This window comes from Diabrotica undecimpunctata, chromosome 4, assembly GCF_040954645.1.
Source record: "Diabrotica undecimpunctata isolate CICGRU chromosome 4, icDiaUnde3, whole genome shotgun sequence".
In the NCBI taxonomy this organism is placed as follows: domain Eukaryota; kingdom Metazoa; phylum Arthropoda; class Insecta; order Coleoptera; family Chrysomelidae; genus Diabrotica; species Diabrotica undecimpunctata.
The window spans coordinates 23,727,776-23,745,524 of record NC_092806.1 but is presented as its reverse complement, the minus strand read 5'-3'; the positions used below and the strand labels follow the sequence as shown (position 1 = coordinate 23,745,524).

Here is a 17,749-nt window from a genome sequence, read left to right as displayed (position 1 = left end):
TCCGGGGCATTATATTTCAATGGTTTTTCCACGATTTATCTCCCGACAAAGACTGCATTATTCAATTCACTTTCGATGACCATTTATTATATACAATCAAAAATAAAAGAATAACTTTGGTGAAGCTTTTTTCATGGAAATTTGTGGAAAGGTTTTTAATGCAGATTATACCTGTTTTAATATTAGACGCCTCAAATATCGTTGAAGTTATAAAATCAACAATTAGACTTTTCGGGTTCTAGATTCTACATTGAAAGGCTTTCCTAAAATACAACTTTTTAACTATGTATGTTGTTACGTTGAAAATGTTGTTATGGAAACAAAACTTGCAACGAAATATTTGCAAAGAATTTACACAATAGTCCAGTCGTCAAAGAGTTGACCCCTAAAAATCATACGAAAAAGCTGAATTTTGCCGAGAATATTAATTTTGATTAATATTTTTTGGACTCCCAAAGTTAATATTCTCGGCAAAATTCAGCTTTTTCGTATGATTATTAGAGGTTCAGTGGCATTTTCGTCTATGACGACTGGAGTAACAAGCAATATAAGCAGAAAAGAACTAAAAGTCATCATCACCATCAATGCTGCTTCTAAAGCCTTACCTTAACCCTCGATCTTTTAAGTATTTTTCGTCATTTATTGCTATTCATTGCTAACTGTTGCTCGTTTTGTAACCGTTTGCCCCATTTGCACTTTTTAGATAATTTTATGCGTCATAGCCATCACAACAGCCATTATTATTAGTTATCGGTGTTTTTAAATTCGTCCTTCGGTTCATATAATTTACCTTTTAATACACTATTATTAGCTGGTTAAAAAGAAATGAAAATATGAAAGGTGTCCACATTAAATTCGTCATAAAACTAAAAGCCATAACATTTTTAAAAATATATAATTCCATCATTATCTTATCAAGGGGATACAAAAAACACAACAGTTGTTGATCGATAAAAATCATTATTAAGGCCCGTTTTCACACTACGTCTTATTGTACGTTTTGTGGGTCATATAAAACGTACGACAAAATGTACGTTTTGTCCAGTGTATACACACTACGTTTTTCCTTCCGTTTTCTACCTCATTTTGTAGCGTTTTAAATTTTTCTTTTAACTACGAAATATTGATATGTTAAAAATTTCTAAAGACTCCCCTGTTTTGTCTGTTTGCAACGACGTTAAAATAATCGATAAAAGGCCTATTTTGTTTATCTCGTAGTAAAGAGGTGTTAGCACTTTTTTTATTTACATTTAAAATTCCCCATTTCGTACATGTTATTTCTAACTATAATATTTCAACATTTTTTTGTCGTCGAACAACGATTTGTTTACATTCAGGCCCCAAATATCCCGGTTGAGAAGAGGTTCTTAGAAAAAATATTGCAAGTATTGTGCTTTTCCTCTCTGAGACGCATTAACTCCGGAAGAGATTCAAGGTTAATTTTCACAATTTGAAGTCGTAAGGAATTTATGTGAGAAGCGTGGAGGGAGGTATTTTGTGTCTAGTTTGGAAAGACCGGCCGGCGAGGGACAGTTGAGTTAAGGGAGTTGGTGAAGCGAGAGATGTCAGAGTAGAAAGATGTTTCGGTAATTAGGAATCGCGAGTCGATTCAAATTTTTTGTGTTATGTCCTAAGACCGGTTAAGGTGATAGTACTCTTTGCAATATGGCAGTTTAAAACAGAGTAATCACCATAAGATTTGTGCAATACACCGGCACTGATGAAATTTGGAAAATTATTATATAGGATGTCCCCGTCGTCAGCTTGCTTCCTCCACCGAACCTAATTCTACATATTTTGATTGTTCGTTCCTGAGCATAGAAATGGTTGTTTTGTCCCTGTTGGAGAATATGTCCAGATAGATGTTAACAAGTTTTTTTTTTAAAGTTAAGTGCTAAACAGTGAAATCAAGGTAACATTTAACATATTAATTTTAAAGTAAAGACAGACATTTTTTGCTAAAAGTAATAATTGCTTTCATTTAAATTTAAGAATTGGCAATAATTAGAATTATTTTGTAAACTAAGTGTGGTTGCTGTCAATCTTTTGTTTATTTTGTCATCAAAATTAAATGTGACATCTGACAGCTAACTCTAATTTGTTTTTGTTGTGACAATTTTTAATTTGCTTGTATAGAAAGATGTTTTATAGAAAAAGTTAAATCTTATATATTTTCATGAACAAGGATATCCTTCAATTTTAATTTAGCCATATTAATAAGATAACCTAGGAACCATTTCGAAGAATTTTGAAGCAATCTCCTTTGTTAACAGGCAACATATGTAAGTTTTTTTTGTAATTTTGTATTTTGCAACTTTTAATAATTTTTGTGCAATCTGTATGTTTGATAACTGTTTGTATGAGACAAAAATAAACGTTTTGATTTGTTTCTCTGATCCATTTTTTTATTTATTTTAGAAAAATCTCCTAACCTGTTTGTGTTTCTTTATTTTAGGAAGGAAGAAACTTTCTTTCTTCCAGCAGGAAGTTTTCTTCGAAGCTGCGTCCCCATTTAAATAGCTAGAGGTATTTCTTCTTGTCTTTGTTTCGTTTTTGTTCCAGGAGATTTACGTAAGTAACCCCTTTATTCCATTTTTTTTAGCTGCCTAAATCCGAACCCTTGTCGTTCACTTATTCACGACCCCAGCTCTCCAACTAACCCCTGAGTGCCCGTTCGCATAGTAGCGTTTATTTTGCTTGCCCTATCTTGACCCCCATTAGTTTCTTTCCCCAATTTTATAAGTACCCCTATTTTCTTACCCTATGGTAAGCAAAATATTATCGTAACAATTTCTAATTCAGAGTCTTGAGTTGTGTGAAGTTTGTTTAGTGTTTTTTTTTTTATTATGGAGGAAACACGGCTGCTTTCTTTTATTTTTTCAACTATAAAGATACTACGACTGAGGAAAAGGGGGATGAAGAGGGAAAAGACAAGATGGTCAAGAGAGTGGGCTTCTAAAAAGAAGCCAGTATTCCCACGTCTCGTTACTAAAAGAGGCGAACCAGATGACTGGCGCAATTATTTGCGAATGGACACCTCAGCCTATTGTCAATTGCTAGAGTTGGTAACACCATACATATTGAAATAAGACACCTCATGAGAAAAGCCATTACACCCCATGAAAGACTCATAGCAACTCTCAGATATCTTACAACAGGGCGCAGCGTCAAGGACTTGGAGTTCACAATCATAATATCCAAACCATCGTTAAGCCAAATAATTCCTGAAACCTGTAATGCAATCTACTTGGTTTTAAAACATAACTACTTAAAAACTTTTATACAATTCAATAAATTCCCCGAGAAAATCGTGGGTGCATTGTCGCAAATCTGACATTATTAGGCTTTTTTTGGGAAAAATGAAACGAACTGCAGTGGAACTAGTCGTCAAATAAGTCAAGATCGGACGACTTGTCTGAACATGTATTTTCCGGGTCAAAACGGCAACGTGGTCGGCCGTTCTCTCGTAAGAAATACATTGTCCATCTTACCTACACAGCATTCTAACTGTGGATTCTATTTTAGACGGTAAAAGTAACTTAAAAGAATGCATATTTAGCCTCAAATTATTAATAATTTAAAAAGTTCGCCAAACCTACTGCAGAAAACTGAGGTTTTAATTAATCAGGTCCATAACACTCAAAAACCCGACAAGTTTTTGGACCTGCAGCTTTTGCCTTATTTCTCTATACTAATTACTCTGACTAAGACCACTGTGTAGTTAAAAGTAGTACTTGTATAATGCGTAAATTAAGTTTAAAACACTGAAATACTTTAAATATAGAATAATCATTTGCTTATAAATAGTGATTATAACTATTCGTTCAGTTCAAAATTAGGGTCAATATGCATTTTAGAAGGTTACAGAATTTAAAAACAAGATAACAATTTTGTGTATAAATAATAATTTTGAATTAATACAGTCAATACAGTTTATGAATCATCGAAGATACGTTATAATTTTTGACCTTCAAATACAAGAAACATGAGTAACAGGCTAAAGTTTTCCGCTTATAGCGTTTAGTCTTGCGCAGGTTGTACCTTGTACCTTTTAGGGTAGTATTTTGTTTTGATATTAAAGCCGTGTACGCAGCACACTGTAATCGAACTTTAGCCCAGTCTGGTTAAAAAAAAGGTGGAAAAATGTTTCGCAGATATCTGAAGCTTTTAAGACATAGGTGGGGGATACTAGATGATGAATAGATGAAAAGATACTCCTAGTTTTACCTTGCGTTTTTTTTTGGGCAATAATTTATGGTCACAATTTGATTTTTTGTCTATAAATTTTTTCCCTTATATTTTAAATAAACAATATTTATGTCATTTTTTTATGTCAAGAATATCTTTATTTTCCCGCTTTTTTAATTAAAATTGATAAATAATTTACAGAGATCTTTGCAAAAAAGCAGTTTTTTTGCACTAATTTATAAATTTTATTAATTTTTTTATTAACAAAATAAAATGGTATTAATACATTTAAACATCAAGGAATTACCATCTTTTAGATTTGTGCGAAATTTCCCCCCGATCAGTCAAATATTTTATAAGTTATTTAATTTGTTTATCCCTGAGGCTAATTATTTAAACTATTGAGCTTGCCCTATGCATGATGCTAGACACATTCAGCAAATTTCATAGGATTCTTTAAGACTTAGACTATCTCAGAAGTTAAATGCATATTGAGTTTTCATCGAAATTATTTACAAAATAAACGTTTGAAAAAGGGGTATGTTTTTTACTTATAAACAATTGTAATAACTTCTATATTTTTCAAGCTACAGACTTGTACGTACAACCATTGGATAGCTGGTAAAAAAGCTCACATTAAAAAATAAAAAACCTTCTATGACCAATAGGAACGAAGTTAGTGACTATTTTTTAAAAAATCATATCTCTATTTTTTATAAACATTAAGAAGTAAAATTTGCACAAATTTTGAATGAAAATCTAAACTTTAAATTGAAACTTATAGCTATAAAATTTATCTAATTTTTCGAAACGACGGTACTTTCGAAAGATCGACATAGGAAAGTGGAGAGGATATCTGTTTCAGCTCCGTTTTTTTTCGGCATCGGAACTTCAAATTGCAACACGTACGAAAAATTTACATTATCTCGGCTTCCTTTGCAGCTACAAGCATCTTTTTTTTATTCTGGGGTAGCTCGTCGAAATATGAATAACTACATAGTTTTCACTGGCCGGAAAATATGGGAAAACTCGGAAAAATTGAGTCCATTTGAAATTCACCCTAAATAGTTACTTTTTTTAAATTTGCTCGAATAGTCTGTCGCAGTATTAACAATGATGACATAATTTTCACCCCCCATAAATCTCGGAAAATCCCGGAAAATCAACATATGTTTTTTCATTTTATATCAGTGATGTAATAATACTTATATATTTTATAAATTAAATTTCAGGTAATTTTTTACACATTATATTTATTAAGTATATTCCTTATATTAATTATAATTGTTTGTATTTTTATAATTAACAATATTGATTTTTATTCTATTTTTCTTACAAATATGATATACAATATTGATCTAATCTGCCTTACTGCTTTGATAAAATAAGTCGATTTTTTCATCACTTGCCTTATTAAATTTTGCAATGTTTATTGAACTTTACTTTTTTTATTTTCTTTACATACATTGATTTAAAAGTTAAAATTTGATTCATTTATTCGACTTCACTGTCAGGTCTGAACCTTTTTGTTGCAGGTTGTTTGTTTTCACTTATTAAGTCAGTCTTTCCATACATTAACATATTAATGGGCGATCTTAATGCCAAGGTGGGTCAAGGTAAGGTAGGAGCACAAGTAGGAAAATATGGGCTTGGAAACAGAAATGACAGAGGAGATCGATTGATTCAATTTTGCCAAAGTGAAGACTTCGTAATAACAAATACCTTTTTCAAATTACTTCCTCGACGGTTATATACATGGACATCTCCACAACATACCAAAGAAAAAATAGTGAGAAATCAAATAGACTACATTATGATAGCAAGGAGGTATCATAATGCTGTTAAATGTACTAAGACGTACCCAGGAGCTGATAAAGGCTCAGATCATAACCCGGTAGTTACTGTGATAGAGGCGAGACCAACAAAGATTAGAAGACCACACAGAAATGCACTAGATTTAAATAAACTTAGAAACAAAAATATACGACAAGAAACAGGAGAAGAAATAAATGAAAACCTCCGTTCAGTGCAGCAACAAATTAACGATACAAACAACGTTAACCAAAAATTAAAGTACATAAATACAGCTATACAAACAGCAAGAAAGAAACATCTTACAAAAACAACAACAAAGAATAAGGGGTGGATGACACAAGATATACTAGACTTGATGGAACAAAGAAGAAAGATGAATAATTACCCAGACAAATACAAAGAAATAAATAAACACATAAAAAAGAGAATAAAAGAAGCCAAAGAGGAGTGGATTAAAGAACAATGTGAAGAAATGGAAACCTATGAGAAAAAGTAACATGCGTTCAATATGCACAAAAAAGTAAAAGAGATAACAGGAAGCATAAAGAAATGCCAAATAGGTAAACTTAAAGACAAAGATGGAAATCTTATTGTAGATCTAGAGAATAAAATAAAAAGATGGACAGAATACCTGAATGAATTATTTGAAGACGATAGAAACAACTTAACTCAGATAATCAATGCAACTGGGCCAGACATATTGAAAGAAGAAGTAGAATACGTAATAAGAAACGCTAAAAATGAAAAAGCAAATGGACCTGATGAAATTCCTACAGAACTGTTGAAGCTTTTGAATGATAAATCCGTAACCATAATATTAAATTTTGCAGCGAGGAGCTAAAACAGTTTCCCCTCCACTTTCCTATGCCGATCTTTCGAAAGTAACTTCGTTTCGAAATGTTTTAAGTTTCGAAAAATTTGATGAATTTTATAGCTATAAAATTCAATATAAAGTTTAGATTTTCATTCAAAATTTGTGCAAACTTTACTTCTTAATGTTTATAAACAATGGAGATATAAATAACAAAAAAATTGTCGCTAACTTCGTTCCTATTGTTCATAGAAGGTTTATTTTTTTTTGTTAAATATGAGTTTTTCTACCAGCTATCTAATGGTTGTACGTACAAGTCTGTAGCTTAAAAAATATACAAGTTATTACAATTGTTTATAAGTAAAAAACATACCCCTTTTTCAAACGTTTATTTTGTAAATAATTTCGATGAAAACTCAATATTCATTTAACTTCTGAGATAGTATAAGTCCTAAAGAATCCTATGAAATTTGTTAAATGTGTCTAGCATCATTCATAGGGCAAGTTCAATGGTTTGAATAATTAGTCCCAGGGATAAACAAATTGAATAACTTTTAAACTATTTGACCGATCAGGGGGAAATTTTGCACAAATTTAAAGGACGGTAATTCCTCAATGTTGAAATGTATTAATAACATTTTGTTTTGTTAATAAAAAATTAACAAAATTTATAAATTAGTGCAAAAAAACTGATTTTTTGCAAATATCTCCGTAAATTATTTATTAATTTTAATTAAAAAATCGGGAAAATAAAGATATTCTTGATATAAAAAAATGGTATAAATATTGTTTATTTAAATTATAAGGGAAAAAACTTATAGATAAAAAATCAAATTCTGACCATAAATTATTGTTTAAAAAAAACGCAAGGTTCTTTTTATCTATTCGTCATCTAGTAACCTCCACCTATGTCTTAAAAGCTTCACATATCTGCGAAACATTTTGCCGTGAAATCGATGATTTTTGTATAACCAGACTGGGCTACTTGTGATGTTGGGGATTGCAACTCGTAACCAGCTCACGGCGTTCACGTGATAATTTCATCTTTTCGATTGCCCAACTATACATGTTTTCATCCTGATATAATTAAATCTTCCAGTTAGAGTAAAATTCCCCAACGTTTGATTTATCAAGTATTCTTCTTTGTAAGTGCATGGTAACTGAAAGTCTTAATCTAATACTTTAAAACTTCTAATTGAATTAGAGACCTTCTTCAATATCAGTGTATGTGCCTTTATAGTCGTAACCTTAGTTTGGCTTTTTTGCGTAAGTTTCTATTCTTTTGTGTTTGCTTAATCCGAATGAAGACCTCTTCGCTAGTAAAATCCTCCTTTTTATTTCTTCCGTTTTTATTACCGTTTATGGTTGTTCCGGGGGACAACGCAACATTTATACGTGATAATGCACTGCTGTAGCAGTCACAACTGCTAACATATAATTAATTAATATAATTTATTATTAAAATCCTAAAACCCCTCAGAATCCCGTTTATGAAACGTTTATGGGCAATAGACGATACGATGCGCAAGTGTAATCAACTAAAGTGGTCAAGAGTCGCTCGGCTAAAGTCAGTTTTGGCCAACAACTCACACAGAGAGGTGTATTTCTCCAAGCCTTAACCGGCATTTTTTTTGTCTTAAAATCGGGTAGAAAATCTGGGATTGGATTTAATATTTTCCCCGAACATCAAGGGAGAAATTGGAAAAACATAATATGATAAAGAATCTTGATTGAAAAACCCGGCTTCCAAATCTGCCGAAATGATTATTTAAAACCCAGATTTCACCCGATTAGGATAACGATTAATATTAGGATTAGTTTAACCAAACACCTACTTCAACCCATTGGTAACCAGGAACCGATTGTCTCCAGAACCACAGCGTTCTCCTTCATTCGCTTTTTCGGAGCCCCAAGGACCGTCAGAGTTTTAAGGGGACTTAACCAGGACAGCTGTAGTGTTGTGACAGACATTAACATCAAGTTTCATAGGGTTAAGGTTTTTCTTATAACTTACAACTTTGTATATGCATATACCAAGGTTAGTACTTATTACAGTTTTTGTATCATCTATAAGAAGTTAGGTAAATGGTTATTAATTAATTAAATTAGATTAAATCAGATTGCCACATATGCCAATGACACTAGCATCATGTCTCGCAGAACAGAAGAGGCGGCAGAAATATATTCACAATTAAAAACAGGGGCAGAAGAAACCGGACTAGAAATAAATATTCAAAAGACAAAAAAACTAACACAAGCAAGAGCTACGGTAAACAGACGCACAGTTGAATTAGAGGACGATATTGAAACTGTAGAAAGTTTCACATATCTGGGAGTTACATTAAACACGAAGGGAACAGAAGAACCAGAAATTCAAAGAAGAATAGTAAAGGGAAACAAAGCTTACTTTTCACTCGCCCATGTGTTCCGCTCCAAAAACACACACTGGGGATCGAAAATCAGGGTCTACAAAACTATTATCAGACCAATAGTAGGTTATGGATGCGAGACATGGGTGGTGACAGAAGAGACAAAACGAAGGCTGGAAGTCTTTGAAAGAAAAGCCCTAAAAAAGATATTTGGACCTATTAACGAAAACGGAGTATGGAGATCCAGGTATAACCATGAACTTTACCAACTGTTCAAAGAGGCACCGATCTCAGAATTCTTTAAACTTAAAAGACTTCAATGATCTGGTCATGTAGTGAGAATGGAGACTGAAAAATTGCCAAAAAGAGCCCTAAATAGTAAAATGCTGGGCGCAAGACCAAAAGGAAGACCACGGAAAAGGTGGGAGGATGAAGTTGCAGCGGACGCGCAAAATTTGTTAGACGTGAGAACCTGGGGAAGATCGGCGCGGGACCGGCAAGGTTGGAGGCATAGTTTGGAGGAGACCAAGGCTCGATTTGAGCTGTAGCACTATTAGAGAGAGTGTATGATTAATGCCGTAACTAACTAGTGGTAGACCTAATAGTCAATGTCTTTCAAGTTCTAAATTAGCATGCACCGAATTCTTCCAAGGATTCGAAATGATGATCTTTCACTCGAGTAGTTAGTACCCACCAGACTATCGACTATTGGTAATCTATGCGAAGTCTGCCGGCCTCTCCCTTATAGGGAACAAGGAGTCTTATATAATTCTTTTCTTAAAAATAATTGTTTGTATAAATTGTTTATTAACCCACTCACTACACAAACACACAACTTAGATAATCAAACCATAAGGACAACTATATTTAGATTTGTCCAGCCAGTCAGAAACCTCTGGCTTTCTTCTATTACGGCTAAATTATGGACTATATAAAAAATGTTTATAACGAAACTTCGTTAGACGAAGACGTCTATAATTTAAAATTATTTTCGATTATACAGGGTCAGTCGGAACAACGGAACGAACCAAAGTTTTGTTTTTTTTTAGTTTAGGTGCGTTTGGCGCACCCTGTATACTAGAATACTAGAATGTAGGTTATACATTTCCCTATACTAGAATGAATAAAATGTATGAATTGAACGAATTAAACGTGAATAAAATGTATTCTTTTAGTGTAGGTTTGTCTTCAGAGAAAACGTTAAAAGATGTTTCTACAATCACGCCGGTTGTAATGTCTTAACAAGCTAGTTTCTAACTCGCATGGCGATCTTGCCAGGAGACACGTAGAGGAGAAGAGAAGTAGAAGATCTAATTATCAAAAAAAATATGTAAGGAAACAAAAATTATACTAACACATAGGTAATAGATAATATTGAATATTAAAAACTCAAAGAACCAACGACAATCTTCTAATAAACGGAACAAATCTCGAACGAGTGGAGGCATATCTGGGAACGACGATTAACTCGAGACATGATTAATTTTAGAAAACTAAAATCTGGAGAGAAAAGGCTCGGGCAAACTTCAACAAAATCAGAAGAGTGTTCTGCACAAGAGATTTAAAGTTGTAATTAAGAGTTATGTTGTGTATAGAAGAATTCTGAAAATATCGTGGACAGAATACACCACAAAGAGATTCTGAGAAGGATGACTAAAAAATGAAAATTTTAATACAATCAAAGCAAGAAAATTGGAAGATCTCGGACACATTACACGTAGAGAGAGATACACCTTGCTCCAAGTAATTATGCACAGAAAGATCCAAGGAAAGAGAAGCGTAGAAACGTTGGAAATATCATGGCTGTGCAACCTGAGAGAGTAGTACATCAAATTCGAATAATAGGAAATGACATTGAAGAAGAATAGATAATTAATAATTTTTATAAGCAATATGTGTGTTTGTTTTTGTTTACATACTAAATGTGTAATAAAAGTTAGACTTACTTAGAAGAAGACCTTTATCAAATCTTTCACAATGAATATTTACACGAAAATGGGAACAAAGTGTAAGTAATCAGAAACGCATAATGCGTTAGTTATCATATAAAAAGGTTAATAATTTTTATTATTCCTAAAAAAATCAAATATTATAGACATATTGATTAGATCACAAAATTAAATTACAATAGTATTTCAAGTGACTTGGTTTAAAAGTCGAAAGATTAACGGGTTTTTATTGACATATCTGCATTATAATGTAATAATTAATGTCTAAACACTTATAAATAATGAGAAACAAAAATGAATCTTAGAGATATGAACACCTAGGAGGGCATAATCGTGTATTTGATATAAAAACTCATCAATATTCTCTTTGCTTTAATCTATTTTACTGGTTTTGTTTTGTCTTCCTCTCCTACTCTACTTAAAACTATTACTTTCACAATAAATTCACTACTTAAAGTTAATATTTTAGTTTTAGTAACCCCATCTTTAAATGTCCATTCCAAATACTCTGTTTTTGTCCTACTAATATTTAAACCTTTTTCCTCGAGAGTTTCTCTCCACTGTTTCAGTTTTCCTTCTAGATCCCTTTCGGTGTTTCCTACTTTTTAGTAAAACCACAAAAACTCTCTCATGGAATGGAATCCAGTTTCAGAGCGAATAATCACTGCAAGGATTAGGACCAAAGTAAGACAGGTAACATTGATTCAGTGCTATGCACCAACAGAACGAGCAGCTGAACAAGAAAAAGAGGCTTTCTACAAATGCCTTGAAGCCACATTAGAACAATGAAGTTTACACGGGAAAAACAGGCTGTCCATTTTTATTTGAAATTAAAAAATTACATTTTTTACGCCATCTGTAGTAAATTCCAGTTTGCATCTTGTCAAATCTTTAAATAAGGCAAGAACGAGACAGGTCACGAGAAAAAGCCCATAATGTATGCCCATAGACAAAAAAATAAGCTAAGTCCATGCGGTACAGGGAAACAACAAGCTAAATCCAAAACATTGAAACGAGATGACTTCCTTATTTCTGCATCAATCAGATGGTCAGTCATAACAGCTCATTTTGTGTTAGGTCGTGTTCACTTTTGAGTGCTTTCTGACGTTTGTAGTAGTTTGTTGTTAAAACTATATTAAAGTTGACTAAAAAATGGATGTGAGTGAAACTGAGGGTGAAAATGAAGACTTTTGCAACAAGTTGTTCAAAGTTCTAAGAAAAAGCCAGTAAATATACTGAGCCGAATCCCAGTTCTAAACAAAAAACTGCGTCTACAGTGCCATGAGTTCAGGGCGCAGTATTCCTGCGAGCGATTGAATGTATAAACTGTGTGATAGTTTTTGGACAATATTTAAATGCTAAATGTTTTTATTGGTTATGGTTTTTAATTGACTGTTACAGACCATGCAAAAAAATATATTATATATTTATATATTTTTTATATACATTTTTTTTCTCTTGCTTAAGATGAAAAGCAAAGGTACTGATTTCTTGAAATCAGCACCAACTGATCTTCGGCATTTTTTCTTTCTTATTGTATTTTATGCATATATAATTTATATATTTTGTGTATTGTATGAATTTGAAGGAAAAATAAAGACCTTTATTATTATTATTATTATAATTGCTTTGTTAAAATGCTGCAGGCTTCAAAACAACAAATTTGTTGAGATTTTAATAATGTTTGTTTGAGAATTGAATAATTTAACCTCTGTTAATGAACAAAATCTGTATTTGTGTAGGCTAATAAGCATTGTACCAGTGGCTACAGCTTTTATGAAAAGCACTTTTCTTGCAAATACTGCATAATATATAGCTTTTAATACTGATTTATTGCAATAATCACACACTAGAGTTGTATTGCCCATGTTTAACCTCCAAAATCTTTTTCTCCTCCCTATATTCTACATTCTACCAGAGTTGTTAAAAGCTTGCCCATGCATAACAACATCACTAATCAAACCACTCTTGCAAATATCCTGGAAAGAGGAAAAGTTGCCTGAAGAATGAAAAGTAGGATTTATAATAAACATACTAAAAAAGGGTGACAAAAGATATTGTGGAAACTAGAGAGGAATCACACTTCCAATACCATAAATAAATTATGACCAATAATTATAAACAACCGATTGACAAACAGTGTGGGACCAATCTTAAGGAAGGAACAAGCCAGCTTCAGACCAAACTGATTACACATAGACCAAATTTACACACTTAGAGTAATCATACAACAGTAGCAGTAATTAAACTCTCCACTATTCAGGCGCTTTGTGGATTCAAGAGAGCCTTCGACACACTCACACATATGGCGATATGGGAAGCAAGGAAGTGGGAATACCAGAAAAAATAGCAATATAGCTGTGCTAAACGAAGTAAAACAGAGCTGTGTTTTATTCTCTCTACTATTTGACATTGTACTGGATTCCGTATTAACAAAGGAAAAATCTAATAGAGGATAGATGCGAATGGTGACTAGGAACTGGAAGGCACAAGATGCTATAAGCTGGACATTACATATAAACTTTAATAGAGGAATTTACTGGGGATTAACAAACAGACTAGAAGATCTAGTCTGTTTATAGTGAATATAGCACATACAAAACAGAACGTGCAAATAAAAATAAACAGATTACAAGAAGAATCAAAGAAGATTAGTCCAAAAATAAACATCAACAAAACCAAAGACATGCGATTGAGCACCAGAAACAACCAGCCTATTTTCATCAACAATCAGGAAATTGAGAGTCATAGAATTTGTATATCTGGACAGCATAATTGACTGTAGGTAGTAATCCTTCTGGGAAAAATTTTCCTTAAAAGCTAGAGACTCACCTTTTCCGTTAAGGTAAAATCCTTACCTTGCAACAATGATCTATTTGATTTCGATCCACAACTTTGCTTGCAAAATAAAAATTTGCACAGAAAAATTATTTTCACACCAAGAAAGATTTTAGTCCATTTTTAACTTTTTTTTCTCTCATTTTTGCTTTGACACATTGGAATTTATTTATTAATTACACAAGCATGTTTTGTTACGAAATTTCCTTGTGAAAAAGTGTCCTTTATTGATATTTGTAGTGGATCTGGTAGGTTTTGATATATAACAGAACAAAAGTTTAAAAAATAGAGGCCAACAAAAACCATCGATCTTTCATTCTAAAATTCTTAATGATATAATCAGTATTTTTCAGATGAAGCATTTAAAAAACATTATTATAAATAACTTAGACAACTATGTCCCTGGAGGATGGACATGATTTAAATAATAAGAAGTATTTCACTAATCTGAAATTATCAAAAAAATACAAAAAATAAAATGATACAGGATAAATCATTTAACAAAAATCTGATATATTACTATAAATAAATAAATTACACTCAATTACCTAATCAGTTTTTTGTTTCATAAAATAATGTTCAAGTCAGTTTTATGCCTTAGGTAAAATCCAAACTGTATGATTATAATAATAATAATGTTTATTAATTTTTCATATACATTGTATAAAAAGAACAATAATTTAAGTATGTTATTTACACATCAAAAAATAAACATCTAATACTACCCGTTAAAACCAAAAATGGTCGAGCACGGGCGTCGTGTGTGCATTGTGTATTTGATACATTAACAATCCAATAATTACATATAAATAATTAAATAATTCTAATTATACAATAATTCTGTATTTCAGTTATTTCAGTTTGTATAACGCATTTATATGTTTTGATGATGAAAATTATAATATAATCAGATAATTGATGACAAAAACTATTACTAAACAGTTTAGTTACTATTACTATGACTGAATTATTATTTGCTTAATCCATTAAATTTTGTATATAGCTGCGATCCAAATTAAGAATATATTTTTTAAATATTGATTTTATCATTATTAGTGAGTTGAGAGTAATTAGGTATATTTTATATTTATCAGGTAAGGCATTAAATATTCTTGGAGCTTGATAAAGGAGGTATCTTTGACCTAATCTTTTTTTGCTAATTCCAGTTTTTACATGTTTATTTGTTTTATTGCGGGTTTCATAAGGGTGGCATAGTTTATGAAGTATATGTTTTCTATTATATATGTAAACTAACATGGAATACATATATAGTTGTCTTGTGTCCATTACTTTGGCTTCAATAAATAGAAGATGACTTGAGTAAGTACGTTGTTTATATAATATTATTTTTAGTATTCTCTTTTGTAAAATATCAACTTTTTTTAAGTATGTTTTTAAAACACCACCCCAGCTAAGTATTCCGTATCTAATTCTAGACTCAACAAGAGAGTGATATAATATTTTTAAATATTTTACGTCAATTATTGATTTTATATATTTGAATTTTGGAACTAAAGCTCTCAAGCATTTTGCTAGTTCATTCATATGCTTATCCCATCTTAGATGTGAGTCTATAGTTATGCCCAGATATTTTATATTAGAGGTTGTTTTTATCGTTATGTTACGTTCCATGCAGTTAATGTTTATATGATTAAATGAAGGTAGTGATACTTTGTTACTACAAAATGGAATAACAAATGTTTTTTCAAAGTTAATTGTCAATCCTTTATAATTGAACCATTGAACTATCTTAAACATATCAACTTCAATTTTATTTTTTAAATCTTTCCAAGTGTCTGCACTATACATAATAGCAGTGTCATCGGCGAAACTGATTATTTTTCCTTCAGTGTTTACGTTATATAAGTCATTTACATGTACGTTAAATAATAGTGGACCTAAAACTGTTCCTTGGGGTACACCACATTGTAGAATAAGCTGATCACTGTAAGTGTTATTTACCTTCACAATTTGTTGTCTTTTGTATAAATAACTTTGAATTAACTTATGTGAAATTCCGCGTACTCCGCACGCTTCCAATGCTTCTAGCAATTGCGGATGGCTGACCGTATCAAATGCTTTCGCTAAGTCTAAAAATACACAGGCAGTAGGTTTATTTTTGTCAACTCTATCATATATGTTATTAACAAGTTCTGTAATTGCATCACTTGTAGAAATACCTTCACGAAACCCAAATTGTGAAGATGATAATATAATGTTATGTTTGTTGAAAAAAGTAGTTAGTCGGGTTTTAAGTGACTTTTCAAATATTGTTGCTAATGTTGTGATTAGTGAAATAGGTCTATAGTTAGATAAACTACGCTTATCACCCTTTTTAAAGATAGGAGTTATAATAGTTTGTTTAAACTTATCCGGACACTCCCCTGTTTCAAATATTAGATTTATTAATTCAACTAATGGTTTTTTGATTTGTCCATTTATATTTATTATTGTTTGAGAGGTGATTTTGTCAATTCCCGGAGACTTCTTATTCTTTAAGTTGTTTATAATGCTTTCTATTTCACTTTCAGAGACCGGTGTCAAATATATTGAATGGCTTGAATATTTATATGTAGGAGTATATGATTGAGGTGGTATTATTTTTTTAGCATATGTTTCTCCAATTTCTGTAAAGTAACGAACAAAAGTATTTGAGATAGTTGTATTGTCTTTAATACTAGTTTCATTTTCTGTAATTATTTCTGGAATATTTCTTTCTTCTTTTGTAGTTTTCAAATGTTTTATTATATTCCATAAATTTTTAGATACATTTTTGTTTTTCAAAATCTGATTTCTGAAATAATCTCTTTTGGCGCTTTTTAATAATTTATTGAGCTGATTTCTGTAGTTAAGATAGTTAGTTTTTTTATCTATATTATCTGGATCTTTGACATATTTGTGATAGAGTAAGTTTTTAGTATTTATAGATTTCACCAATCCAGCTGTTATCCAAGATTGACGCTTTAATTCGCGATTAAATTTATATTGCTCTGTACTTAACCTTACAATAAAAAAAAACAAACATTACCTGGGATACTGGTGTCTATACTAATATAACAATGTAATAAGAACAAAAAATTTAAAGCTTTGCAGTATAGATTATAATATTGTGAATAAAATATTGTCTATTTTTTTATTCCTTTTTGTATAAATTTTTTAGAAAATATTTAAAAACCCTTATAATTTAGAAATCACTTTTGAAACTTATTGAATTCAACTTAGTCAAATTGGAAATCTGGATTTATAAAAGCCTAAAGAGATATAGATATATACAGATATTTATCATATTAGGTAGATATATAGTTATAGTTCATTTTTGTATTTTAAAAAATTTTAATTTCTTTTTTTTTCAGTGTTCAGATATTTAAGTGAACAATGAAAATTTAAAATGAAAAAACAAGAAGTAAAAGTATATTTTTTACCAGCATATTTAACCAGCATTCAGAAATATTCACGACACAATAAATTAATTTAAACAAAATATACTGTTAAAACAAAAAAGACACTTGTTTTTAGACAAGTCTTTTTATATAGTTCTGTATAATGAGCTACTTTTTCTTGTACAGATTTTAATAAAATACCTACATGTTGGAAATATAGTGTTTATGGTCTGACTTACCTATTCACTTAATTAAACAAAAGCAATAACATTTACATAAAAAATCGTTTGTATTATGACCTATCACAATTAACACATTATGCTTAGAGTACTTCGAAATAATTAATATTTATTATTGTCTCTTACACATCACGTTATGACACAAACCAAAACAAAGTTG

At 31.2% G+C, this 17,749-nt stretch overlaps 1 protein-coding gene across 3 annotated transcripts in view; it reads right to left on the bottom strand.

Moving 5' to 3' along the window:
* Positions 1-17,749, bottom strand: part of crq (croquemort) — a 97,150-nt gene extending 79,401 nt beyond the window's left edge. The window contains exon 1 of one of the 3 annotated variants that reach the window (XM_072529134.1): positions 17,590-17,749. Coding sequence is in view for 2 of the 3 variants with exons in the window: in XM_072529132.1 (XP_072385233.1) it covers positions 17,393-17,398 (6 nt within the window). In the remaining variant the exon portion in view is untranslated. Of the gene's footprint in view, positions 1-17,392; positions 17,509-17,589 lie in introns of those variants that run through there. The other 2 variants (XM_072529132.1, XM_072529131.1) reach the window with 2 other exon arrangements.